Source organism: Hesperophylax consimilis, chromosome 21, assembly GCF_061612785.1.
Source record: "Hesperophylax consimilis isolate HC1 chromosome 21, BYU_Hcon_1.0, whole genome shotgun sequence".
Lineage (NCBI taxonomy): Eukaryota > Metazoa > Arthropoda > Insecta > Trichoptera > Limnephilidae > Hesperophylax > Hesperophylax consimilis.
The window spans coordinates 25,980,476-26,008,335 of record NC_142856.1 but is presented as its reverse complement, the minus strand read 5'-3'; the positions used below and the strand labels follow the sequence as shown (position 1 = coordinate 26,008,335).

Genomic DNA, 27,860 nt, shown 5'->3' with positions numbered 1-27,860 from the left:
TTGTAGAATTTTGATACTTAAACTGAGAGTCGACAAATATTCAAGAATCTGATCGTTCATCATTAAAATAAATTGATGTGGATCACATGAGATGATACACAATTATTTCGCTGATTGATATCAATGATCACGATAGATTGTTGGTATTTTTAATTTGAGCCTTATTATTTTGTAGTTCTACCTATTATACTCGATATGGCAATACTAGTAATATCTGTCAAAATGTTTTTTCTATGGTTTAGTTGTTTACTTGTTAAATGCTTGTTAGGGCGCTCTTGTCTTCACATTTCTCAATTTCATACGATTTTTGGCTAAATTAGATCATTCTGTGAAGGTTTGTAGTAACGCGCATGTTTTAATGAACTCACAGTTACTGAAAATTCATACATTCCGCAGTGAAATCACCTAAAAAAAGTTTTTTTGGTTCGTAACTTGTATCAGTTGAAAAGATGTAAATGCTATTCTTGTATTTGTCATTTATTGTAGCTATAACATAAATTCACATGAATATGCTGTTTATTTTAACTTAAGTACTGTATTTATTGAATGTGTATATGTGGGAATTTCATTTACAAGCCCAAATAAAATTATACGTAGTGGAGGGTCTTTTTTAAGGATAGTAATACATCCTGGCCTTTGAAATAATCGAGTATCTTGATTTTAATCGTAAACAGCATATCAGAAAATCGTCCTCCTTGTGCCAAAACTTTGGGCAGCCTCTATTCTAAAAAATAATTCAGCATTGCATAGTTTATTTAAATAAATTTATTATTATGTGAGAAAAATCCAATTATAAAAAACTCAAAAACATACTATTTTAATTACAGATTAAATAATGGCAGCAGAAAGGTCACGCCGAAACAATGCGGGGAACAAAATAAGTAAATTGCTCGACGAAGAAGAGGAAGATGACTTTTATAAAACTACTTATGGAGGATTTGACGAGGCAGGGGAGGACAAGGAATATGTGTAATTATATATATATATATATTTTTTTTTTTTAGATGGTAGTCGATAGTTGGTAAAAATATATGGTAAAGTTTCTTTACTTCTTAACACACATCGGCCGGGAAAGGTAGTACTACCCATTCGGTCGATTGATGCTTAACGGCGGGAAGGGTAGTTTTACCTTTTGCGCCGGCCTCATTTCAATGGCAGAAAAGAAGGAATTATTCAATGTTTTCATATGAGTATTATATACCAATCTCTTTGTAAAGGCTCCAACTATAAGTACATAATTATCGAATCGTAATGCTGCAAGTCTTCTTTTTACATTTATCTTCGTGCCTTTCGTTTACATTGGTATTTCAACAAAGTGATAGTATATTATTTGTTATTGTAATAATTTAATTCCTGGAAAAAGAGATTTTATGACTATGAAACTCGAATCGAATCTCTATCTCTGTTCCGCCCCACTCAACTCCTATGTGCAACTGAGACAGAGATGTTGGGCATTTTAACCTTTCCCTTACTGTGCTAAAAAAATCCACGCGTTCCGGTGCTGTGTAGTCAATACACATCTCAAAATAAGCGATTTAATATCGGAAAAAAATGATTTTTTTTTTTTTTAATGTCTTTATTCAGTTTTTTTATTTGTACAATATTTTATCTTACTTAAATCCTACAAAACTGATCAATCAGTTTAATTGTATATTCATAGCTAATCGCTTATGTTTATTATATTTTATATCAAAAGTGATAATAATTGTAATTTAATTGCTGAAAACATGAAAAAACCATCGGCAGATGCTAAAAAAACGTGCGAGGGGTCCACATCTAACGACGGTCCGTGTCCGAATGGCTGGCGGCTGGCATTCACACAGCTGTGCGGTTGTAGGTATCGATGGTCTAAATACAACTGCGGACGTGTGGATTTTTCATGTTCTCGCATAGCGAACTAAAGCGGGACATCAATAGTGTGTCATTTCCTCGCACACTCTTCGCGTAGCTGTATCACACGGTTGATTGTATTGGTGTATTTTTTTTCCGATTTTTAACAAAAATCTCAGATTTTTAATTGAATTTGAAAACTATGTAAAATATTATTTTTTAATTCAGTGCATAAATGTATAACGGAGGAATACCTAAAATCTGAACCCATAATTTATTATATTTATAGAGTTATTAAAGTTATTAGAAGCAATGTGTAGTAATTACACACCGCAGATAAGGAAAGGTTAAAGAAGGCAGGTATAGGCAAATACCCATAGGTAGGACCGTAATAAAGATATTACAAGGTTTTCAAATACTTTTATAGATTGTAAAAAAATCCTAAATGGTGGCAAAGGTATTTTTTAACCCCCCGAGTGCGGCTGGCTACATTTGCAGTCGAGTGAAATTATGACTACCTTGAGGTGCACTGCAGTCTGCAGTGTGTAAAGCTAAGTTTTAAATGTTTTGGATGTATTTCGTTACTGTCAATGAAAATTCCAAACCAAAAAAGCTGACATTGTAGAAGTGTGTCTATTATTTCTATTAAAATTTTCAATATTATATTTGAATTTGAGAAATTTACTGAATTGCATCTGTCTCATAAGGGTTAATAAGGGAAATTTCGAACTTTGATTTAATAAAAATGGAATCTCCCGGCGAAAATAGTTGTTTCTTGTAGAAATTAAGTTGAAAAGAAGTGTAATTTCCACAAACTGCGCCTATTTAAAGTATGGCGGTTAGGTAAATATTTACACAAATAGGTTATTAGATTCATAGTTTAGCATATTTAACCCTAGATAACTAAACTGTTTTTTTTTTCATTGTTTCATTGTAACTACACTTTCGTCGAGTGGACTACGCAATAAAACACTAGAAATAAATCAAAAATATTTAATTAAGAAAGGAACTTGTTACATGGCACAAAAGTAAGGTTTATAATGAACAATAAGGTTTATAATAAAAAATAGATGGAAATTTAAAATGGACCAATCACATTAACTATTTAGATAATAAAATTAAAAAACTAAGTTATTTTTTCAAAACCATCAGAAATGTGCTCATTAAAAAAGACTTGGCTACATGGCTCTCTGCCAATCACTGTTAAGTGCAAAAGCCAAGAAATAACAACAAACACGTACAATAGAAACACTAGATCTCATGGTCAAAAACATATCCAACAAATAACTACTAATACAACTTTTGGGCAAAAAAGCTTTTTATATCATAGTATTAAACTCTATAATAAAATACCACTCACACTCAAAAACCTCAACACTTTAACATTTAAATCGCAAATAAAAAGCTGGATGCTTAACATAGGGAGATCTGAAATAGAAAATTTACTGAGATCAAACACAGACTAAAACAGAATCAACTGAAATATACCAAAAAACACTATCTTACTTATTTTAAAATTACTTTAAAAAAAAAATATATACTACATGATACTTTGTTGTAATATTAATTTCTTATAATTAAATTATAATATGTAAATGACATCCTCAGCACGGGAGATCCCAGTGAGGATATCATTATATCTATATGTTAATAAGAAAAGAAGACAATAAATCATTATTATTATTATTTTTTTTTTTTTAAAACTTCCGATTTAGTTGTCCGGGTTAAATCTTCCCCAAAGGAAAAACTTAACCCTTCCACTCACTTTTCCACAAATGATCATCTAGTCAATCAACATTATGTAAGTGCATTATATAAGCAAAATAAATACAAAACAATACAAGAACAACACATCAACTCACCAGAGACCAAATGGGAAAATAATTCACCGACTCCAGATATTTTCATATCAGAGGGTTCGGCTCGGTAGAACTTCTAACAGGGCCTATAAATCCTACTGATCCCTCAACATAAATATTTAAAAAATCTTTTGTTATCCTACATGTATTCAAAATGACCGACTTTTGCATCTTTATGTATAATTTTTTTGATAGATCTAATACGTCTAAATTTTTAATTAGAGAGCTAGGTATAATGCCAGTAGCCGAAATAACGAATGGTAATATTTTTATAGTCTGAGAATGCCAAATTCTTTTTATTTCATTTCCTAAATCTGTGTATTTTCTTATTTTTTCACTAACAGATTTTTGAATATTACAGGAATTTGGAATAGCGACATCAATGATATAAGTTATTTTTTTAATTTTGTCATGTAAAACTATATCGGGTCTATTATGACTAATTGCTCGGTCTGTTAGTATAGTTTTATCATAATATATTTTATAAAATTCGTTTTCTAAAAATGAATTTGGTTCGTAGTCATAATATGGTACTACATTACGGCAGTCAATCAAGTTATGATTAATTACCAAATTTTGGTGAATTATTTTTAAAACTTGATTGTGCCTAAATGTATACTCGGACGGTGCTAATATAGAACATCCCGATATAATATGTTCTATAGTTTCCAGAAAAGCCAAACATTTTCTACACAAATCATCAATTTGATTTGTATCTTTGATTATATGCTTTCTATAATTTTTAGTATTAATGACTCTATCCTGAATGGCAAGCATAAATCCTTCTATTTCTGCGCTCAATTCTCCAATACTCAACCATTTGTTTGACGAAATTTTGTCAACATACGTTTGGTTGAGATAATTGAAGTGTTTTGCGTGTAAAATTTTATTTGACCAGGAATCTAATAATTCCTGGTTGGGATTTATAAAAATGTTGGCATTCTCATCGTATAAATTTAAAGGTGTAATATTTATATCTGCCTTGCAAATTATTTTTGTGCATTTCTGAGCTATGAGCTTTCCTATGGAAAAAAGTTCTTAGCATTTCTACCTGATTATGTTTCAAAGAAGTTATTTTGACTATACCTCTACCTCCTAAATTTCTAGGTAAATTAACTCGTTCTATAGCTGAATTTGGATGATGGCAATTAAACTTTGTTAGCGTAGTTCTAATTAATCTTTCTAAGTTATCTAAATCTGTATTAGACCATTTAATTATGCCAAATGAGTACGTTAATAGAGGTATTGCCCAAGTATTTATTGCTTTTACTAAATTTTTAGCAGATAGATTGCATTTTAAAATTTTTTATTATTATTATTATTAATATCAAAATATCAGTGTACACAGTGACCACACATGTCAACATTATGTGGACCACAAATAGCCCCTCTACTTCTGGTGCAACGGTGTTTGGTCATCCTCCGGGCCTTGGATGGACACAGGTAGTAAATTTTAGGCACGTTTGACGTAGATGGAACCGGAGCTTCTATTGTAGAAGATTCGCCAACATTCACAATAAATATATGAATGTACGTTTCTTAAAAATAAAAATTGTTGTTATAACTAAACTTTCATCCAGCGGTCATAGGGCACGTCCTAGTATGCGTGTGGCCGCAATCGCGTCACGTGCTGCACTGTTTACTCAAATTAGGAAGGTAATGAAAGAGTCAAGGTCGGGAAGCGGGGGGAAGTGGGTGATTTAGAATTTCGCCGAGTAGCGCGTCGTCGCCTCGACGAGCGATTAGTTATCTAGGGTCAAATAATTTTTTTCAGAAAGAATATAAGGTGATGTAAGCGTAATGAGTAAGATTAAGAAAGGGACATTTAAATTAGATGGTGTGGACATGTAGAGCGGATGCACTGAGAAAAAAGTGCCAGGAATGGTAAAACAAGTCGGGGACGCCCGAAGAAGAAGGCAAAGTGAATCAAATATTTTAATTGGATCATGTCAATCTCAGAATAACATAAGAGTATAATATATATAATGATACATGAATGTGAATGAAGCAGGGCCGGCCCTGAGACAAATGGCGCTTGGAGCAAGTCAAATTTTGGCGCCCCTTGTCAAAACCAGTAGCCCCTAAGTAGGTGATCACTGTGATTAATAATATTATTTTCAGCACCTTGCCAATTCGGCTCCCGGTGCGGACTGCACCAATTGCGCCCGCATAGGGCCGGCCCTGCTAAAGTCAAGACAGAGTTGTGTGGTAGTCCATCCTCCGCCTACCCCTCTGGGAAACGGTGTGATTGTTAGTAATTTAGTTAACAGCAATTCAATCTTCTTCTACATAAATAAAATGAAATGTTTGTAATATTTAATAGACTCAAAAACTACTTGACCGATTTCCAATTTCAAAGTATGCTCTTATTAGTGCCAGGAGTGGTTGGAGGATGATTTTGAATTGTAGAAGATGTCGAGAATGCCAAGGAAGATTCAAAACTCTACTCCAAACCTTCATAACCCTGAGCAATGCTGGGTGCACATCAGCTAGTAAATAAATAATAAAATTGTCAAATAATTATTTTGTAGGCAAGGATTCGAAGCCGCAGACGTGGTGGACTCCGACTTCAGCATTGACGAAGATGATGAGCTCATTTCAGATGACGGAGCGGAGGGAAAACCTGAGAGAAAACGCCCCACCAACTCCAGAGCTTATAGGGTTTGTCTTCTCAATTATTTTATTTTATTTCAAACTGCCGTTTTACACAGTGAGGACGGTGGTATGTGGTAACTAAACGACTGTCCTGAAAAAACAACTACATGTACATACTATATATACGCGGCTAGTCACTTAAAATTAAGTTCAAAATTAGTGTAAACAGGCCTTAACATCATTGCTATATTTCCTATAATTAGTGGCCTGAAATATCAATACAAATTGAAAATATCTCCCGAGTAAAAATAAATGCCGCCGACAGGAAATGAACCCGCATCTTCTGATGTCCGGTCAGGTGCTCTGGACAAGTGAGCTTCGTCGGCTTATTTCCAACATGCCAAATAATTCAATATGTACTAGTACTTTAATCAACAATTACTGCTTATTATATTTTTTCACCAGTATTTCAGGCGACTTATTATGGCTTATAATAATTAGTTATCCTTTGTGCTATGCATAAAAAACCATGCTTATAAACATAAGTTTATCGTTAAAAAAATAATAGCTATATTTCCTATTTTTTTTAAAATTATTCTATAAAGTCTAAAAAAAATATTCGAATGTGTCAACTCAGTCAAAAAGAATCACATAATTAAATATAGAATTAAAATTTTTAATATTTATTTATTAGGTACATCTATATAAGAAGGGTTTACACATTTTTTACTACACCTTGTATATAAGATACTGAATATCTTGCGTCGAGGCTAGTTTACAAATGTATTTTATTTTAACAACAGGTACATTTTTTTAGGTATATTTCAAAATTATTTTAATTATTGGTAACGAATATATTATCATAAACCACGTTGGGGCCATTGTAACATTTAAATAACATGTTGTGGCGATATTGTAACATTTATATGTATATTATAAACATTCGTATTTGTACCAATCCATCCATATCTTAAATACTAATATATGGGGTAGGATTTAAAATAAAATAGATGATGTTATAATCTAACGTTTATTTGCAAGAATACAAATTCACAAGAATTAAGATATTAATTATGTTATACATAATAAGAACAAGAGAATCTAATTGAGACTGAATAATATCTCAGAGCGCGTGCAAGGTTCCTGTTTAATTTTGGATCAAGGTAGAAATATAAACCCACTTATTTCGCCAGAAATGTTTATTACAGAAGAGACATAAAAATGATAAATCAACCTATTTATTAACCTTTAACAGGGAAGAATCTATGGCGACATCTATGAAAAACTATCCTAACATAAACATCAACTTATTTATTAACTTTTAACAGTCTGTTGGAAAGGTAAGTATCTACATATAGCGACATCTATGCAAAGCTACACTAAACTCTAATTTCTAACAGTTCCAAAGGAAGCACTTGTAGATTGGAATTATTGTAAAGCATTGTTTCGTATATGTGACATTAACCACTCGGAACATTAGAACGTCAAAAGACGTAAATATGATAATAGCGGTCAAGACATTAGTACGTCTTTTCACGTAAGCGCGCGAGATTTTACAAAAATCGATTTATTTCCATCACTAGTATACGGATTGCCATGATTTAAAAAACAGAGTATCGATAATGAATAACGCTACGCGTCTGCATTCAAAAATATCTATGGAATCTTGAGGTGCATTATCTGAGTCGATTGAATCTGTCAGCTTGTTCGTTCGTAATTTATTGCGTTTTTAAATAATTTATTAAAAATATTTTAGTTTGGACGGTTAATATTTTGAGGTGACCAATAGTTTTTAATTATATTTCTTCAATATATAAAGTGTTATTTCTTTATGATACTCAGAAAAAAGTACATTTTTCACAGCTTTGAAATAATGGTCAGCGATTTTTACATATTTTTGACGTTTTCAGAAAATGTATATTTAGAAACGCAAATATTTACGTATAACAAAACAATACGATAGTGAATTTCATAATCTTTCCAAAACATTTTTTAGAATGAGGCTACGTTTCCCAAGACGTGAGTTATGATGCTTTTAGCAAAAGTCGTGAATAACACAAAAATTTCCGCGTTTTGACAGTTCGCAAAGGAACACATAGCATACAAATGCCTTTGTCTGAGAGGTTAAATAAGACTATAAGAACTGACCTTGTTACATATTGTAGGGTGCCATGTGCCAATTAATAATTAGACCACGATGTCCAGCAACATCTAGGTAGCTAACACGTTCCAATATGTCGTCTGGAGTTCACCCATCAATCCTCCCAGTAGACCGCTTCCGATTGCTTCCCGTTGAGTACTGGTTCGCTCATTCCCCGCGAGTCGCGCTGTTCGCTACTCCTCCAAAATGAGCGGCTATACAACCGAGGTCTAGGCGGTCCGTAGTTACTACTCCTGAATCAGAGATGTGCTTTATTTCAAATAAATCCATTTCAAATGGAAATGCAAAATGCAAAATGGGTATTTTCCATTTTGCATTTTAAATGCTTTTCTAAAAACCATTTTGCATTTTGCATTTTAAATGCTTTTCTCAATGAATTTTCCATTTTAAATGCTTTTTTGCAACATTCTTCCTACTATCTCCAATCATCTTTTTTAATAAGCCCCAAATATCAGTCGGTCCTCAATCTCGCTATGAGAGATAATTTACATTTGTCAAGTCCCTGGTAGGAGCCCTGGTAATTGAGTGATACCATTACAAAAAATACTGATTCAAATACTGAACATGGGGCCATGCACGCTGTAATATTAAATGTTAGGTAGCAGATTCTATGTTTTTACGTTGGCAACATTAGTCCCGCGCAATTTTTTTGTGGTTTCATAATCTGTAGTAGTGGTGTTTTTACATGGATTTTCCATCATGTAATATGTTTGTTCTACATTGATGTCCATTATTAAATGAAAAAATTGTTTAAAAATTCTATAATTATTTTAATTGTTTGACCTGAGAAATCATTTTGCATTTTCAATGCATTTTGAAAATAGGTATTTTGCATTTAAAATGCTTTTCTAAAAACCATTTTGCATTTTGCATTTTCAAATGGAAAAGTTTTGACTCATTTCCATTTTGCATTTCAAATGGTTTTGGGTACCCATTTTGCACATCTCTGCTCCTGATGAGTCAACTTTAAATTCCTGGGGTAAAATTGAAACTGATACATATTGAAGACAATATTAAGGATTCCTAAACGAAAATTTGAAACAGAAAAATCAGAAAGAGATACGGTCACATCTAGGACTTGAACCCAGGACCTTTGCCTTGCCGAGGCACTGCTCTAACAACTGAGCTGAGCTCAATTCCTAGATCAGGACCTTTGCCTTGCCGAGGCACTGCTCTAACAACTGAGCTGAGCTCAATTCCTAGATCAGGACCTTTGCCTTGCCGAGGCACTGCTCTAACAACTGAGCTGAGCTCAATTCCTAGATCAGGACCTTTGCCTTGCCGAGGCACTGCTCTAACAACTGAGCTGAGCTCAATTCCTAGGTGTGACTGTATCTTTTTTTGTTTCAAATTTTCGTTTAGCAATCGCTAATATTGTCTTCAAGAATTAAATATTACAATTTGAGGTTTTACTCATAAAGTTATTCCTAAAATAAATAAAAATTATTGATTTAGTGAAATAGTGGAAATTAGTGATTTTATAAGTTCCAGGATTAAATAATTTATGACCTGTAGTTTTAATGTAAACATTTTAAAACTATTTTTGATTACAGGTACATATTAGTAGTAATTGATCAAATTCAAATTTTAATAGTACATACTTAGTATATAATTAACTATTTAATTTCAATATTAATTAACAAAAAATATATATTTTTCTTTTTTTACCATATCCTCTTGAAATATTATATCAGCATTCAAACCACCAATAGCTTATTGTCGCAATTTATTATGTACCTTCGCTTGCAATATTATCAGCTCCGTTTACTCCAAATGAATAAAATAACTCCATGTACTTATACCACCTACTACCTACTTATTAATCGAAATGTAATAATATTATTTTTATTTTACTACTATTCTTAAATTAATGTTAAATGTAAATAAATATATTCTTAAATTTATTTACATTTACTGTGTATCTAATTTAGTAACTGCTATTTTAGTCTATTTTCATTATCTATACTTTTGTTATCATGCTATATACATTTTGTTTATTTCTTACTTTATAAATTGTTATATACAGACTTGGTGGTACTGTAGGATCTCAATAATAGAATGCGTGTTCGGATATAATGTTTATTAACAATTTAGTACGAATTGACTACTTCTATCTTCTGAGCTGTCGGTTGGGAAAAGAGGGCGAGCAGATGCATCCGTCATCTTTTATACCTCTATCTGTCATCTCGCTCTTACACATTCAAAAAGCAGGCGTACCACCTAAAACCTTTCTTACATAAATAAAAACTTTCTTTCTTTTCTTTACCCTATGTATATTGTAATGGCACTACTCCCCAAGTCAAACACGAGAAACGTTTTTCTCTATTAAATTGGGTAGTTACGTTAAAAAGATTTTTTTTTTATTGTAATTAGTTTTTTTAGTATAACATATTTATGTTTTTATATAAAAGATAAAATAATTTTTATATAAAACAATTTGTATGTTGTACAACTTATCACTCTCATCTGGAACATTTGCTGATTCATGGAAAATTTCATATATTCGACCCATTTTTAAGTCCGGGAACAAGTCAAACATTGAAAATTACAGACCAATATCAATTATATCTTGTATTCCAAAAATATTTGAGTCGATAATTACAAAGAAAATCACTCCTATATTCAAAAATGTTCTGATTGATGAACAGCATGGATTTAGATCGGCGAAATCTACAACAACTAATTTATTGTCCTTTACAAATACCATTGTTAAAGCCTTGGAAGACAACACTCAGGTTGACGTACTCTATACTGATTTCTCCAAAGCCTTTGATAAAGTAAATCACTCGATTCTCATGGCCAAACTTTATGCTATAGGCATTAGAAACCCGTTGTTATCATTCTTTCGCTCTTACTTGAGCGATAGAAAACAAAGGGTTAAAATAAACAACTTTGAATCCTTTAACATTGACGTAACGTCCGGCGTTCCCCAAGGAGCTCATTTGGCCCCGCTTCTCTTCAACCTTTTTATTAACGATATCACCAAAGTTTTTTCTCATACACGCTTCTGGCTTTTTGCGGATGATAATAAGATTCTTCAGATAATTAAATCCTACCTTGACTGCTTACATTTTCAACGTGATATTGACTCGTTTAATAATTGGTGCAAAATAAACTGCATGGAACTTAATGTTGATAAATGTAAAATTTTATCCTTTTATAGAACCAAAAAACCTATTCAGTTTGATTATAAATTAAACAATGTTTGTTTATCTACTGTAACATCTATCAAGGATCTTGGGGTCACCCTAGACTGCAAACTTTCTTTCCGTGAGCACATTAACAACATTGTTAACAAATCACTTAAACTACTCGGCTTCGTTCATAGAATAACCTCTGACTTTAAACATATAAGTACCCTTAAAACTCTTTACTGCTCGTTAGTTCGCCCTCACCTTGAATACGCTAGTGTTATTTGGTCTCCTTTCTATGCTGTCCACATTTGTCACATAGAATCCGTACAACATCGCTTCCTACGAGGAATCGCTTGGAGGTTGGGTCTTGTAAGAGGAGAGTACTCATATGATGAAGTTGAACAAACTTTAAACATTTCTTCTTTGGAGAAACGTAGAAGGGACACTGATCTGATTTGCATATTTAAGATTATCAATGGTATTACAGACTCACCTGCTTTGTTGCAACTTATCCAATTCAACATCCCTTCCCGTAGACTCCGAAATAATGAATTGCTGTTCGTCAATCAACATTCTACCAATTATGGATACCATTCTCCTTTGTCCAGAATGTCGAGACTTGTCAACTCACTGTCAAGTCAAAGCATTGAATTTTGTGGTATATGCCTAAATGACTTTCGACAGTCAATACGCAATGTCTAATTTCTAATGCCCTTTGAACCATCTTCATGCTTTGACTTATTATTATCTCCCATTCTTACTTTTATATTATTATTGTCATTATTAGTTAATGGACTATTTGTCCGTAAATAAATAAATAAATAAATTATTATTGTCTTCGCTCCTCATTTATATATGCTCTCCTTTCACTGTCATCTCTGTTTATAAAACTTATTCGTGTAATTAATATGTTGTTAATGGACTATTTGTCCGTAAATAAATAAATAAATAAAAGAAATATATTTTTAAATAAAAAAAAAATAAAAAATTTCCAACAATCTGATTAGGTCATAAATAATGGAAACAAAGGGAGATACTGCATGGAAGTGTGCGAACTTTCGCCGTGCACTGACTATCAAAAGAGGTGCCAATGAAAGTATGCTTTTGGTGTGTAGGTAGAAATAAAGCAGGGTGCCGCAGTGTGTAAATGCAATTTGCAGTAGTATGGGTGAACGATGTTGGCAACACTTGTGCGCTTGGTTTGATTTGAATAATGTTTCATGGCCCTTCTCCCTTGTTTTTATTATCTATGGATAGGTGGACATGTTGTTACGTTACACTGTCTCTCAGCAACTACTATAATCTGCCATTTTTTTTTACTACTTGAAATCAAAAAATCAAGAACTATAATTTGCTGGTATTCGTATGTCGAATCAGTAGTTCGCCGCGTGCGGACTAGACGGAATGTTTGAATTACTTTACAAAATGGAGTCTTCTCGCAACCGTAAACGTGGCACCACTTTTAACCAAAAAATGGTTAACAAATAATTATTATAAGCAATAATTAGTCGCCTGAAATATTAATACAAATTGAAAACATCTCCCGAGTAAAAATAAATGCCGCCAACGGGAATTGAACCCGTGCCTTCTGATGTCCGGTCAGGTACTCTGAAACCACTGAGCTATGTCGGCTTATTTCCAACCCGCCAAATGATTCAATATGTACTAGTACCTCAATCCACACCTGTAAACAACCAACTTTATTTTTGTAGGAAAGGCTTTGTTAGTACTAAATTTCTCACTAGATGGCGTCGAGACATATGATATCTTCATTTATTGGTGAAATATTTTTGACTTGTTAAATATTATTATTTTTTAATGATTAACTAATGTTTATAAGACAAGGTTTTATGCATAGCATAAAGGATAACAAATAATTATAAGTAATAATTTGTATTAATATTTCAAGCCACTAATTACACTGGTCGACATTTATTTTTGTGCAGTCCCTTAAGCATAGCTATTTTTTTTATATGTATTTAGTATCCATAAACACGAAATGAATCAAAAAAAAAATTTGATAGGTCAGGTTTTTTTATTATTTAACAAAGTTTTTTTACATTATTCTTCCATAGTTATGACGGGTACTTACTTAACAAAATTTCAAAACTAATTCAATTTAATTTTTTTTGCTCCTGATTTGCGCTTGTGAGTATCTTGAGAGTCTCTCTGCAGGGTCCAGCAATAGTCTGCTAGCATAGATGAACTCCACTTTCCTTGGTATCGCTTTTCCATAGCCGCAATGTCCTCGTTCGCCGTGCTCCCCACTGACATCTCCCATATTTTAAGGAAAAAATTCAAATGAGAGTGAAGGAAGTGTATTCTTAGTGACGTGTTACATCCCATATTTTTATAGGCCATGAGCATTTCAGACACAATGCTGATATGGTCTTCACTTTTATGAGTTCCAAGAAAGTTCTCGATAACATTCTTGAAGGTTGACCAAGCGGCTAGCTCGACTGGTCTCAACACTGTTATAAAATTTGGATCAGTCAAGACCTCCCTTATTTGTGGTCCCACGAATATTCCTTCTTTAATTTTTGCCTCGCTGAACTTAGGAAACTTTTGCTTTAAGTAAATCATGCCATTTCCGTAAACCAAGCTTTTTACAAAAATTTTCATCAAACCCAATTTAACGTGTAAGGGTGTAAGTAAGATATCTTTAGATTTTACTAAGGGAGCATGTTGAACATTCTTCGTGCCAGGTTTAAGGTGCTTTCTAGTAGGCCAGTCCTTCTTGGCATAATGGTTTTTCCTGTCTCTGCTGTCCCACTTGCACAGAAAACAACAATACTTTGTGTATCCCGCTTGCAGTCCTGGTAGGAGCCCTATTATTTTTAGATCACCACATATTTTCCATTCGTATTTTACATATTTATTTTTTGTTAACAGCAGCTTATTGTCATAGTTCTCTTTCATGTTTGCAGCATGACCAAGTGGAATGGATGGTCAAAAAATCAATGATAACTCACGAATAAATATGAATTAATACACATTTTAGTAAAACTTAAAACCCATAAAAACCTGACGTGATAGAAAAAAACTAATCATATATCTGAAATCAGCGTGAAATTTCCTGTCAGATTTGGCTACTTTCGTTAAAGGGACAAAAAATGTGTTGACCAGTGTTATTTGTTATCATTTATGCTATGCATAAAACCTTATAAACATTAGTTTATCTTTAAAGGTTGTTTTTCGAAAGATCAAGTGCGGTGATTTGTTTCTTTTTAAGAAATATCTGTTTCCGCTGTAATCCACCGCTTTCGCTAACTAGACACTTGTCCGGTTTTTAGGGTGCTAGATTCATGAGAGAGAGTGCTGTACTACTGGTTATGGGCCGGTTGTTTCACAGAACTTGAATATTAACTTTGAAATTGAATGGATTGTTCAAGTTCTGTGGAACAACTGGCCAACTAAGTCTGCCAACAGAATGAAGTTTTTCCTTTAACTTCCCAATGTTTAATAAACTGTGATATATTTTGTGTTTGTACAGGAGCCGGTTAAAGCTAAACCTAAAACAGTCAAGAAAACCGCTGAAAGATTGAGGCAGAGAAAGAAAGCTGTAGTTGACCCCTCTATAGAAGATGATAGCAATGACCATGACACTTCAGTTCTTTCAGCTTCTGGTAAATATTTCAGCTGAATACTCCTTTTCTTCTTGAATGCAAGCTTATCCGTAGTGGATATGCTAATAGCTCATCACATTTTTCTCGATTTTATGGTATTTTGAACCTTAAAAAATGCTCCTAGCATAATAAAATATATTTTATTCGCTTGGCTAAGAAATAATGTATCTTAATATTTTACTAGCTCGTTGTTTCGTCATTCGGAAATGTTTTTATTAGATCTTTCGACTGTTACAGTGAATGTAATAATTGTTTTATGTTAACTCCACACAGGAGTCCTCCGTCATCTGGAATACTGTGTGGAGGGTCTTTTTGAGGAAATAATCTGTTGTAGGATGGAGGAAACACAGATGCCCGCAAATCATTTCACAACTGAGCTGTTGAACACAAAAATGAGTCGTAGAAGCGACCCATTCTTACGTGACAAATATTGACCATGTACAAATGATGACCATGTACAAATGTTGCCATGTATAAATGTTGACCATGTACAAATGTTGGGCGCACATTTGACATGTTTCCTGACTGTGCACCAGTGCCAAAGGGGATCAATGACGCTAGTTCTTCTGAGCGTCTTCCTTTGAAATACTGGCAGAACAAGGACATTATTCCCACTACACAACATCCCCAAAGATGACATAGGCCTTAAGGGGAATTATTTTCTTCGGGGCCTCCTGTGTGAATCTTTTAAGTTGTCCGCCCGTTTCTCTTCGTTTCTGAACAATGTAAAGTGTTATTTTACAGGTTTTTTGAAGCACTAGACCAGTGGTTGCGGCCAAATTCATCAGTGGGCGCACTTGTGATTTATACACTGTTGTGATTGTGAATATCAGTTCCTGCCACTCAAACAAAATGAGTTAAAGTTCATTTTTGCTACCGTATAATCATCATTATTTGTCTTCCAGGTAGAAAGTCAACCAGAAGATCCACAGCTGTGAAGTCTGCGGAGACCAGGGAGAGGTTGAAGGTACGCACAGAGCTCCAGAAGGGAAAGGTGAAAAAGACTGTCAAGGAAGCCAGGATGCCAACTCAAGAAGAACGCTTAGCCGAAGCTGTCATTACGGAGAAAGAGAATATCAAAAGCTTAGGTAAGCTTGACTGTATTTATAATTAATGGAGAACTAAATGCGTTCATTTTAATTAGCATTCAACGGCGTTCTGCTACCAACCATGATGTTAGACATGGGCCTTAGTCACTAGAAAGTCTTCTTCTTACATAATAATAATAATAATTGGATGATTTGTATAGCCCTGTTTTTGTACAAAATCACCTCAAGGGTGCTGTACAAATTTATAATACATTTCTACAATGATCTATCTTATTACTAACTATATATGGAGATAATATACAGAACAATACTTACCTGGTAGGTCACTTGAGATTAACACTTAATTAACATTAACTAATTGTTTATTAGCGAAATTTAGATACAGGATTTAGGACATAATTGGAAAATTGGATGTAACTGGACATTCTCTCAGGAATGGTATATTTAATTTAAGGGTATGACAGCTTAAAAAGGTAAGTTTTTGGTTTAAACATGTAAGTTACTAGTTATTATGAATCCTAGTCGTAAGCCAGCTGTATCTGGTCACCAAAAATTATAAAAAAATTTGTTTCCAGAACGATATCAACTTTTGGAGTTAGAGAAGAAAATAACCAGACCATCACAAAGGAAACTGGAAGGCCCCTATATAAGGTATGACTATCTCTAAATAGTATAAAATAAAGTCGTTATCTGCATCTGTCTGTTTGTACGCTTAGTTCTTCTAAACCACGCAACAGTTTTTGAAAAGGTTTTCACTGTCATAAAGAGAGTTTCTTTCGGAAGGTTTATATTTATTATTCATGCATATTATAATTATAGAAAGTACAGAAAAATCGATGTTTTGTAATCAAGTCATAAAAAAAATATTTTCGGTCGCTTACATTACTAACGTTGGCTAAATCTTACGAGACACCTTACAATAATGTACTATAGAATTGTATATCTTAAAGTGGCCTATCTAGAAAAGTCCGCGATAGTCTATTTCCTAAGGATAAACCCCAGCATCGCCGGATACATGACAGCTAGTTATTAATAATTGTAATTATTATTAAAACAAAATACCAATAGACTGCGCAAACCATAAAAATTTCTACATAACAATAACACATCTAAATTATATAAATATTGTATTTACTCCCATTTGTGTGAGGTGATTTTTCACGAAAACGGCGCTATATAAATTAGCCAAATATTATTACTAATAAACACAATGTATTAGGAAGAACCTAACAAATTTTTAACCAGCGATTCCTGAATATATTTGAAGAATTTGAAAAATGTCCATCAGGGTGAGGGGAACAAACCAAATGCGTGGAGCGGGAAGTTGACGTGGTGTCCCTTTCAGTGATTTGACAATAAATGAATCTGACAGTCTTCAGTCAACTCGCATTGTAGATTCTTAGACTTCAAAAATGAAATCTATTTACGAAGTCCTTTTTACTTTTTGCGGGAATTCGGAGCTGCGTTATAACCATAACTATAAATCCCAATCGGGTGAAAAGAGTTTAGATTGTTTCCAAAATCGAATATTTTGTTACATATTATTAATTTGACAATTTTACAAATGTTTTATAATTTACTCACCGCAGTAAACTAACACGTTAACGAAGAGTGAACGGTTGACGGTCCGGTTAGAAACTAACACTCAGACGGACTGCGCTGCAAACCGTTTTCTTACTTTAATTTTCTGCGCAGGGTATGGTTCTTTCGATGTGCCCTCACCGGCCATGTGTAATGATGTTGTAGTTTATTCAAGACACACTCGAACTCTTGGTGCCAAAAAGATTGTTACGTGGTGTCACGTCTGATGAGCATGGACCCTTGTCAATCACCAGGGCTATGATGGGGCTAAGGCAAGGAGACATAATGTGTAAAAGCATTGAAGAACCTTGATCATGTTGTCATGTCTGAAGGTGTTTGGAGAGTCCGCCAGCGGTGAGCAGATTGCGCCGGGTAGAGATTCGTGGGATGGAGTGCGCGAGGCCATCCTCAATTAATCAGCATCCATTGAACGTTTAAAGGGACAATGATGCTTCATCTTTGCGTCACCTCGATAGCATGCTAGGTAATCCAGTGTAGTCTCCAAGGAATTACCCTTCAAAACCACTCACAAATAAAACCATTTTTTAATCCAAATAACTGATTGTATATTTTGATCTCTTCAAGCAACAACACTCGAACAAAGAACAGGCCGATCTCCCGCAGGAGTCAAAACGTTTGTTTTATGTTTGGTTAGTCTACACGGAAAAGCTGTATCCTTCAACATTTCAATCTCACCGAACAACCACACTCGAACTAAGAACCGGCTGATCTCGCGCAGGAGTCAAAACGTCTCTTTTATGTTTTGTAAATTTACACGGAAAGTCTACGAAGGATCGGTTCATGGTATCCGCGTGATCTTTTTTTATTATTTTCAATCTCCATTTTTTCTCGCCAAACGCCACGCGCACCACGGAATCGTCGTCTCCCGTATTGTCCCGATCTACCTACCCGCGTTATTTTTGCTCGCCCGTCCAACCGATCGCAGGGCAGCCACCCGAAAAAACTCTCAACAAAACAATAATCGGGCACTACCCTGGCAATCCAAACTTGCACAATTCTTTGAAGTTACAGTGGTTTGCCTCAAACGTATTGAAATGATACCCAGATTATTATTTTAAAGCTCGGAGACAGTTTACACGTAGTTCCCGTGAGCATTTAGGCCATAGGCCCATTGTGCTATCTCCCTTTTTACCTCAATCCTTTAACAACAACCCAGTCCCTTTAATAAAGTTCATCAGGGTTGTCATTGGATATATGGCTATGTCTTCTGGTTCTACAATGTGTCTTCCCAGGTATCTGAGCCTTGTTCCCAACACAGCGGGACATTGGCACCAAAGGTGAATTGGAGTCTCTTCATCCTCTTGACATTTCCTGCATCTGTTGGTGTTTTCCACTTCCAACAACTGTATGTGCCTCCTGAGATGGCAGTGTCCCGTTAGTAGTCCTAATAGATGTGCACTAAATATAAAGTAACGGGTTTTCCAATAAGAGGTGTTATTTTGAATAGCCCGCTATTTCGGTAGATGTTACTTTTGAAGCTGTCATTTTTTGACATTTGACAAGTAGAAACTACGCCATTAATAAAAATGGAACGATGCACTCTTCAATAACGCATTGAAATTATTAAAATTCACTTGGGTGAATCAAATGCAATCATCTTGAGTGATGAGGCCCATTTCCACCTCGGTGGCTTTGTCAACAAGCAAAATTGTCGCATCTGGGGCTCGGAAAACTCAAGAGTTATTGTTGAAAAGCCTCTCTATCCTCAACGTGTGACTGTTTGGTGCAGTTTATGGTCCGGCGGAGTCATTGGACCTTACTTTTTCGAAAATGAGGCGGGAGCAACAGTTACGGTGAATGGATTGCGCTATTGAGAGATGATTAATGATTTTTTATGGCCGGAATTGGATGGTATTGATCTGGACAACGTTTACTTTCAACAAGACGGCGCTACGTGCCACACAAGCAACGAAACCATTGATCTTTTACGATTGAATATCAAAACAACACCTCTTATTGGAAAACCCTGTATAAAAATTTAATAGCTTTGCATTGGGGTATGGGTATGTTCTGATATCAGTGATTCAATCCATTCAGTTTTCAATATCGTGATAAGAATTTGTAAATAATTAACATTCTTTATGCTTCTTTTAGATACCACTCGTTTACAGTAAATCCCATGGTAACAGTTTTATCATCACAAACATTTGAACCCAGAGAAAAGCCCAGCGCTGAAGAAAGCGAAGAAATAAAAGATGAGAAGATGGAGGTTGATCAAAATGATACACTCGAGACTAAAGTCAAAATTGAATGCCCCGATCCTAAAGCTGAATCAGAAATTAAACCAACCAACAGGTAAATATATATATTTTTTTATTTATTAAAGAAATAAAGTGATTGTATTTACATTGGGTTTTTACATATTAAGAGATTTGAATACTAATCTTCCATAGAATCCTTCTTGCTTTGAAGAGGAGTGCACAGTACATTATTGTAGTTATTTGTAAGTAATTAATAATATCATAGGTATTACGTGTTGTAGTAAGTACATTACAGTGGGAAACTAAAAAATAGTTACATTATATGTTTGGTAGAAGTAGTTATAGTAGATAAGTAATAAACTTTATTCAGAAAATGGGTGATGTGTTTGTAATAATTACTGCTTGTAGCCAGTAGGACTAAGGCATACCCAATTTGGCTTATGTTCTGAGGCTTAACCTTTTGAATGCGTTAATTTGCTCCGTTTTACCCGTACGCGGTACATATTTTCAAATACCTATGCACGCAATTCAATATCAAATTATAGCATTCTGGCATGATTTATTGGACTATATAGACAGAACAGATTATTCTCCACAATATGAAAACAAATCCTCGTGTGTCAACACTCTTAGATGTTTATAAAAACAAAAACATAAAATTTCACACAAAGACGTACCGTATCTTTTGAATGTGGTCCCGCCATTCACTCGGCGTCATAAATAAACCTCTCTCGGCGTGTGTGTACTTAGGACGGGTCGTTTCGGAGAATTTGAACAATTCATCAAATTTCAATGTTCATTTTCGGGTTCTTTGAAAGTCCTATTCAAAGATCTGTTATTATATCATTATAGGCTAGTTGCTTGACCGAACTGAAATAAAAACAGAACTTGAAAAAATCTTTCACAGAACCTGAAAATGAATGTTGAAATTTGATGAATTGTTCAAATTCTCCGACACAACCCGTCCTTAGGCCACTGCGTTGATAGACACAAGTGGGACACCATGATCACTTATCATTTTTAGTTATGAAAAGTTGTGAATGACATACTAGTACTAACGCCATCCGTTGACAAAAATGTAAACTAAAGGACTAAAAGGCGCGAAGAGGCGCATTTGATTATCGATCTTTTTTTATGAAATACAATTTTATTTTTGAGAAATTCTTGTAGAGATGTCAGCATCGTGATAGTTCTACGAATGTCCAAGTGAGCAAGAAATACATTTATGACGAAAGAGCGCTGGAATATTGGCCGTCAAAGTTTCCGTATCAACCGTTGATACAGCCGCGTGTGAGAATAGACTTTTTGCCGTAACAACAGTTGATACGGCCGCGTGCAAAGAGTTAAGGAAGTGGGGATTCGAAGAAGATGGGTAAAAAAAGGTTGGAAAGTAACTGACTATTCAGAACTGGTCACCAGATAAGACTAAAGACATTTAAAGCAACATTTCGATTTTGAATACGTAGCGGTCTTTTACCAGAGCAAAACTGACAGTATCTCCCACTCTGGAGATTGGAAGGAGATGCGGAAAAGGAAGGTTTAGAAGTACCTGCCTATTCAGATCTGGTTACTAAACATAACTAAAGCCGTTCTGAGAAATGCTTCTGAATGTTGATCTAACACTACAGTGTGGAGATAATATCGTCGCCGTTCGTGCAAATCTCGCCAAATCACATAACACATTTTTGAGAATTTGAAAAATTGAAAGCTAAAATTTGTAACATAAACTTTAAAATACAGTTTTAGAGTTTATATGATGGAAATTTCAAAGTTTTATCTACCCGCATGACAATAGAAAAAAATTAGAAGCATTAAAATGAGATTATTTCCGTAACATTCAAATTAAAAAAAAAAAATAACTTTCTACTACAACACATAAATACCTGTCACACTTAATCACAAACACATTAACACCTCAGCACAGGTTCTCCTAGTGAGGTGTTCACGTAACATACAATATCACACACACACAGTTTTACCTAAATCAACCTATGTTCTTCATTTTTTATACCTTTTTCTGTACTTTTTTCTCTGTACTGCAATATAAACCACTGTAATAATTTGTAAAACGTGTATTCAAGAATAGAAATAAATAAAATATCTTAACTCCTCAGGCCCCGGGCATATTCTGTCAGAATGTCGGAGTATTTCCGCTTTGCAATAAAATCCAAATAAATGGAATATTTCTGAATGTACACGAAAACTGAAAACTGTCTTTGAAAGGTGATGAAATACGCTTTTAATTTTTATGAGAAATAAACCCATATTTTATTGGACAGTTTTTATTTTAATTGCGGTTGGAACCTTTGGTTTCATAAAGGTGGATACATATTTTAATTCTTCTGTGGTTAACTTCCAGATTTTAATATAATTTTAATTTTAATATAAATTTTAATATTTTCATATAAATTTTATTATGAAAAAATCTGATATCATTTGTTTCTTTAAAATTATCAACAATTTTATTGACTCACCTACATGACTAGAACTCATCTCATTCAATATAACTTCTCGTAGACTTAGAAATAAAGAACTGTTCTTTCTCAATCAACACTCAACTAATTATGCTTATAATTCACCATTGTCCAGAATATGTATAATGGTCAACTCACGTCAAGACCTTGACTTTTTTGGTATAAGTCAGAATGTTTTTTGTCGCTCACTATGCAATTGAGGATATTTTGTATCACTTTAGTTTTAGCAAGGTCTTGACTTGACTTGACACTTCTATTTCATTTCTATTTTCTTATGTTTTCCCTGTTTGTCTCTACTTTTATATACCATCCTTTACTCTTGCATTGTACATTCTCCCAAATCTCGTGTCGCTTTGTAATATATTGGACGTAAGTCCGTTAATTAATTAATAAATAAAGTGTGGTGTTTTCTCTTTCTAACACCGTTTAGATCATATTTCTCACCACAACAGTAAGGGAGACATAAAGATTTCTGTGAGACCATGAGTTGTTCTCACAGAAATCTAATGAAGGGTTGAATCTTATGCATGTGGGTCGGTGATCTATCACCACGGTGCGAAGATAATAATATTACAGTTCAATCAAATATTTTCTTCCTTCGATTTTTCAGTGAGTCTGTAAGTGATCCCTCCATACCACGAGACATATCCATGACCGACCTACAAGGCTGCAAGGAGAAACACGAATTCAAAGAACCCGCCATGTAAGAAACTGTTTTCAATGCTGTAAATATGTAACTATATGTAATAATCAGCACGACATGGCACGTCCAAGTGAATCAAATGTTTTCAATTCAATTCAATCACTTTATTAATTTAAAAATACACTTTAAATTCGTTTTAAAAAATAAATATACAAAAGCAGATTTTATTCTCTGCTTCATTGTTTTTAACTATATCAATATCTGAAGTGATTCTATTTAAAAACAAGATAGGCAGGTAGTTAAACCAGTCTATGCTGTCGGTGACGGAGATAATCATAGGGAACATTAAATTAATCCTCTCCATGATAGTTGAGTTTTCAAATTATCTACGAACCACTCTGGAGAAATGTGAAGCGATGCGAACATCCCTTCTGACCAGTAGATAGTTCATTCCGATCATAACCAAGAGAAAGTCAGAAGGGTAGGGTAACAGGTAGTAGCCATACTCCCTCAGGTAGAGGCATCTCAGAAATGAAGTCGGGTCATGTCAAGAGTCAGAATGACAGAAGAGTATTAATGAGACGATACCTTAATTCGAATGAAGCAAGGAGTGTTGGCAAAGTCAGAGTTGTGTGTTGGTCTATTCTCTCTGCCTACCCCAGTGTGTTACAACATGTATATGTAATAGACACACAAGATCTCCAATACATCCAGTAACTACAAATACAACTTCTGGACAAAAAAGTTATTATTATTACTAAACTCAACAATAAAATTCTACTCTCATTCAAAAATCACAACATTATAAGATTTAAATCTCTTAAAAACTGGATACAAAACATAGGTAGATCAGATATATAAAATATACCCAAATAGACACCAAAGTGAAACGCAAACCACACAACTGTAATTTATAATTACTTCATATTATTCACACTACTAAATTTTAATATATACATGAATTCCGAGCGATCCCAGTGAGGATATCATCTGTATTTGTTACTAAAATGAAGATAATAAAACATTTACTATTATCTTGAAGGTGATATCTGTGGCTGAGTTGAAAAATGTGCCAGGATTCCACCCAGGCACTGTAGGTTCAATTCCTCATCGTATCATTGCTGAAGCAAAATTTTATGCGTTTTTTAACTTTATAAATGGGTTTCACCGTATAATCTTGTTATGTTAAATAATCTTTTCAGACCGGAAGAGCCGAAACCCTTATCCAACGATTCTGAGAGATATGAGAGAACCACCATTACTTTTGTGAATGATGTCCACGACAAAGCCTTTTCCAGAATATTCCCCAGGGATCCGCCACCAAAGATTAAGGCTAAGCTGTGTGCTGTCACCGGGTAAATAATCATCCTTCTTATAATTAAACATTGTATAATATGTACATATACTTTTAGCTTTTTTATGAGACATTTTTGATCCCTTTTTAGCTTAATATTTCCATAATATTTGGCTAATTTATATAGCGCCGTTTTCGTGAGAAATCACCTCAAGGGTGCTAAAATTAACTAGTGGTCCTGTAGTTGACTAGTTTAAAGCTCTGGAAAGAATTCAAGGATGATGTAAGCGTAATGTATACAATTAAGAAAGGGATTCTTAAATGGTTTGGACATATTTTTATTATGTTTTAAAATTATTTATTAACCATTAAATTAACACACAATTTTTTTTGGTATAATCCACCTCACTAGGCTGAGCATGTTCCGAGGTGGCGGGAGTTTGATCTAATTTTAGATAATGCGAATTTACATAGAATCAGAGATATAAATAAAAGGATATATAGAAAAGATAAATAATAATTAGATAGATAAATTTAAAAAAAACATAAGAAATAATGAAAATACAAATAAATGAATGAGAACAAAAGAGAAAAATACAGGCGTGGAGTGTGCTACAATTTATAGTATTGTAGATGTTATATAGAGCATAAGAATACATATAGAGCAGAAGAACTAAGAAAGGTGTGTACGGCAAATATATGACGCAGAAGCAAATAGTGGAAATAGTCGGAAACATCCGACAGAACCACAGAACGATTAAGTGAATCAATTACTTGTGTCAGGTCATGTCTAGAATCAGAATAACAAGAGTATGTATGAGTGTGCCAGGACAGAGTGGCAATCCATCCTATCTGCCTACCCATGCAATGAAATGCTTTTTTTTACATTAGTTCTACACAAAAGGCCCTGAGGAAAATAATTTTCCTAAGCACCTATGGTATTATAGGCAGTCACTACGCGCGCATTTTGTAGCCATAAAATTATTTTTCCCGCATGGTAACCCCAGCGTTCAGGCAGTCACTACGCGCGCATTTTGTAGCCATAATATTATTTTTCCCGCATGGTAACCCCAGCGTTCTACTTACCTGCTGAGCGGAGTTTCGGCCGCCATCTTCATTCGCTGTTGGGAACTGGTTCGGCTAGCTGCTCGCGTACGTGACTCGCTTACATATCTTCTGAATTAATGTCGTGTTAGTAATGTTGCAATAAGTGTAATAAACACTAGATTCTGTGAAACACAATCTTCTTTATTTTAATCAACGCGACACCCCAATAGCATGCTAAACGACGAGGTAAGCGTCGACCTCTCATCCTATAAATGGTGACCCCGACGTGATATAATAAATAATATTATGGCTACAAAATGCGCGCGTAGTGACTGCCTATAGCATCCTTAGGGATGCTGTGTGGAGGGGCTTTTTAGGGAAAAGAAGGGAGGGAGTTCTGACAGCTAAAAAGGTATGAGAGGTGGGTAGTAATCTGAAGGTCGGTGTGTCCAGGTGTGACAGACGTATGAATCCATCCCATCCACTGTGGTGGGACGAGAGTCTGGCTAGAGAGGTCAAAAGCTCTCTCTCAACTAATCTTTCCCGATCCGGCCCGCCACGCAGTAGGTGGGCAGATGCATCCGCCGCCAAGACCTAGACAAACCTCACTCCATTAATACGGGCACCCCTGCTAAGTCACCAAACGCAACGAACCACTTGGGGTCACCTATGGCAGAAGAGTTGATTATCCAAGAAATGGTTACCCGGGCGGCGGTACTAGTTAGTAAAAGGACTAGTTTCATTAATATAACATCTTGCCAAAGCTAGCTAAGCTTGCTCTAGTTAATGTTACATTTGTAACCCATTAGAATATACAGGGTGTATCGGCACGTACCCGACAAACTTTAACCAGCTATTCCTTGGCATATTTGGAGTAAAAAATCTTATGTGCACTTTGCTGTCCGGTAACGTTTTTTTTAATAAAAATTTATGATTCATATTTTTACCACATGTCACCACTGTTTTATCCTTTGTCAAAGTTTGAAAACCCATCTGGCAAATATTTTATTCGAATTCCGTTGAATAATGCACGTGTGTACCTATATTGGCGCACACTTACAATCACAACGAAATGGCACGGCACCATTTGTCTCATTTTTAAATATTATTATTTAGTGTGTGCGAAAGAGCGAAGACGCTTTTTGACATACTTGCTTATAACAGCTGTTGAACACGAAACGCAATGCCAATGACAGTGATGTAGTGTGGAAATTTTAATTTTTCTTGTTTTTAACACATTTTGATCTGGCAGTTTTCGGCCGCGTACTAGTGCTGGTAACGGGTGATTTTTCGCGTAATTTCGCGCTAACGTAGACCTCTAGAAAAATTGCGATAACTTCAAAAATATTTGTTTGATTTCAATAATTCTTTTTGCAAATTATTTATTTTATTTCATTTTATTTTATTATATTTAGAAATGTATTCTTCATCGTTAAACTAGTGCAGAATTTCACATAAAGTAGGAAAGTTTTGAAAAAAATAATATTTTTTTTACATAACATCCTTTATTTTACAAATTATACACAAAAATTATTTCTAAATGTAAAATAAAAATTATTATTGCATGGCTACAACCCTACAGACGCTATATAGCGAAAACTCAAGTATATTGGAACCCGTATTTTAACGTGACCCGCGCTCCACTAACAATCTATCAAAAACGTATAAATACGTGATCCGCTCTCTAGCATTAATTTGCTAAAAACGTATTAATACGTGATCCGATTACAATGTGTTAATTGAAAAAAAAATGCTACCGGACAGCAAAGTGCCCATAACATTTATTACTCCAAATGTGCTAAGGAATAGCTGGTTAAAGTTTGTCGGGTTAGTGCCGATACACCCCGTGTAACTGTGAATATAAGTAATGTTTTAATTTCAGACAACCGGCACGCTACATAGACCCCGTGACCAACTTACCCTACAGTTGTGTAGAGGCCTTTAGAATACTCCGGGAGGCTTATTACCAGTTGCTGGAGAAGAGAGGAAATCAATCCCGACCGGAAGTGGCCGAATGGTTGACTTGGTACACGGCCAACAGGAATAATTCACAAACCCTCATTAAATAATGATTAGGCTAATTTCATCGTACAAATGTTAAATAAACATATTTTATGCAATAAACAGATTTGAAAATAGATTGTTTCATTGCTTCAAGTGAAAGGGAAAATGAAAAAAAGAGAGAGATAAAGGAATAGGTGAACAGACGAGGCATTCCTACCGTTCTTCTGTGATCTGTAATCCCACTGGGCTGCTTCCAACTAGCAGATAAATACTTAAATTAAGCAGTCAAAAGGACAAAACAATGTGTATGAAATCAATTGTGACTAAAATAGCATATTCAG

General features: G+C 34.5%; 1 protein-coding gene across 3 annotated transcripts; it reads left to right on the top strand.

Annotated features, from left to right (window-relative positions):
• Window positions 1-235: 235 nt before the first annotated feature.
• On the top strand, window positions 236-27,653 carry YL-1 (Vacuolar protein sorting-associated protein YL-1). Of its 3 annotated transcripts, none has more exons than XM_089644789.1 (10): window positions 236-334; window positions 828-969; window positions 6,221-6,350; window positions 15,073-15,205; window positions 16,111-16,293; window positions 16,830-16,905; window positions 19,951-20,151; window positions 23,142-23,234; window positions 24,377-24,529; window positions 27,398-27,653. In XM_089644789.1, the coding sequence occupies exons 2-10, from the start codon at window positions 836-838 to the stop codon at window positions 27,582-27,584; spliced, it is 1,290 nt and encodes a 429-aa protein (XP_089500915.1). In that variant the 5' UTR covers window positions 236-334; window positions 828-835; the 3' UTR covers window positions 27,585-27,653. The 3 variants fall into 3 exon arrangements, with proteins under 3 accessions (XP_089500915.1, XP_089500914.1, XP_089500916.1); XM_089644788.1 differs by having other exon boundaries at window positions 244-423; XM_089644790.1 differs by having other exon boundaries at window positions 244-451.
• The last annotated feature ends 207 nt before the right edge of the window (window positions 27,654-27,860 follow it).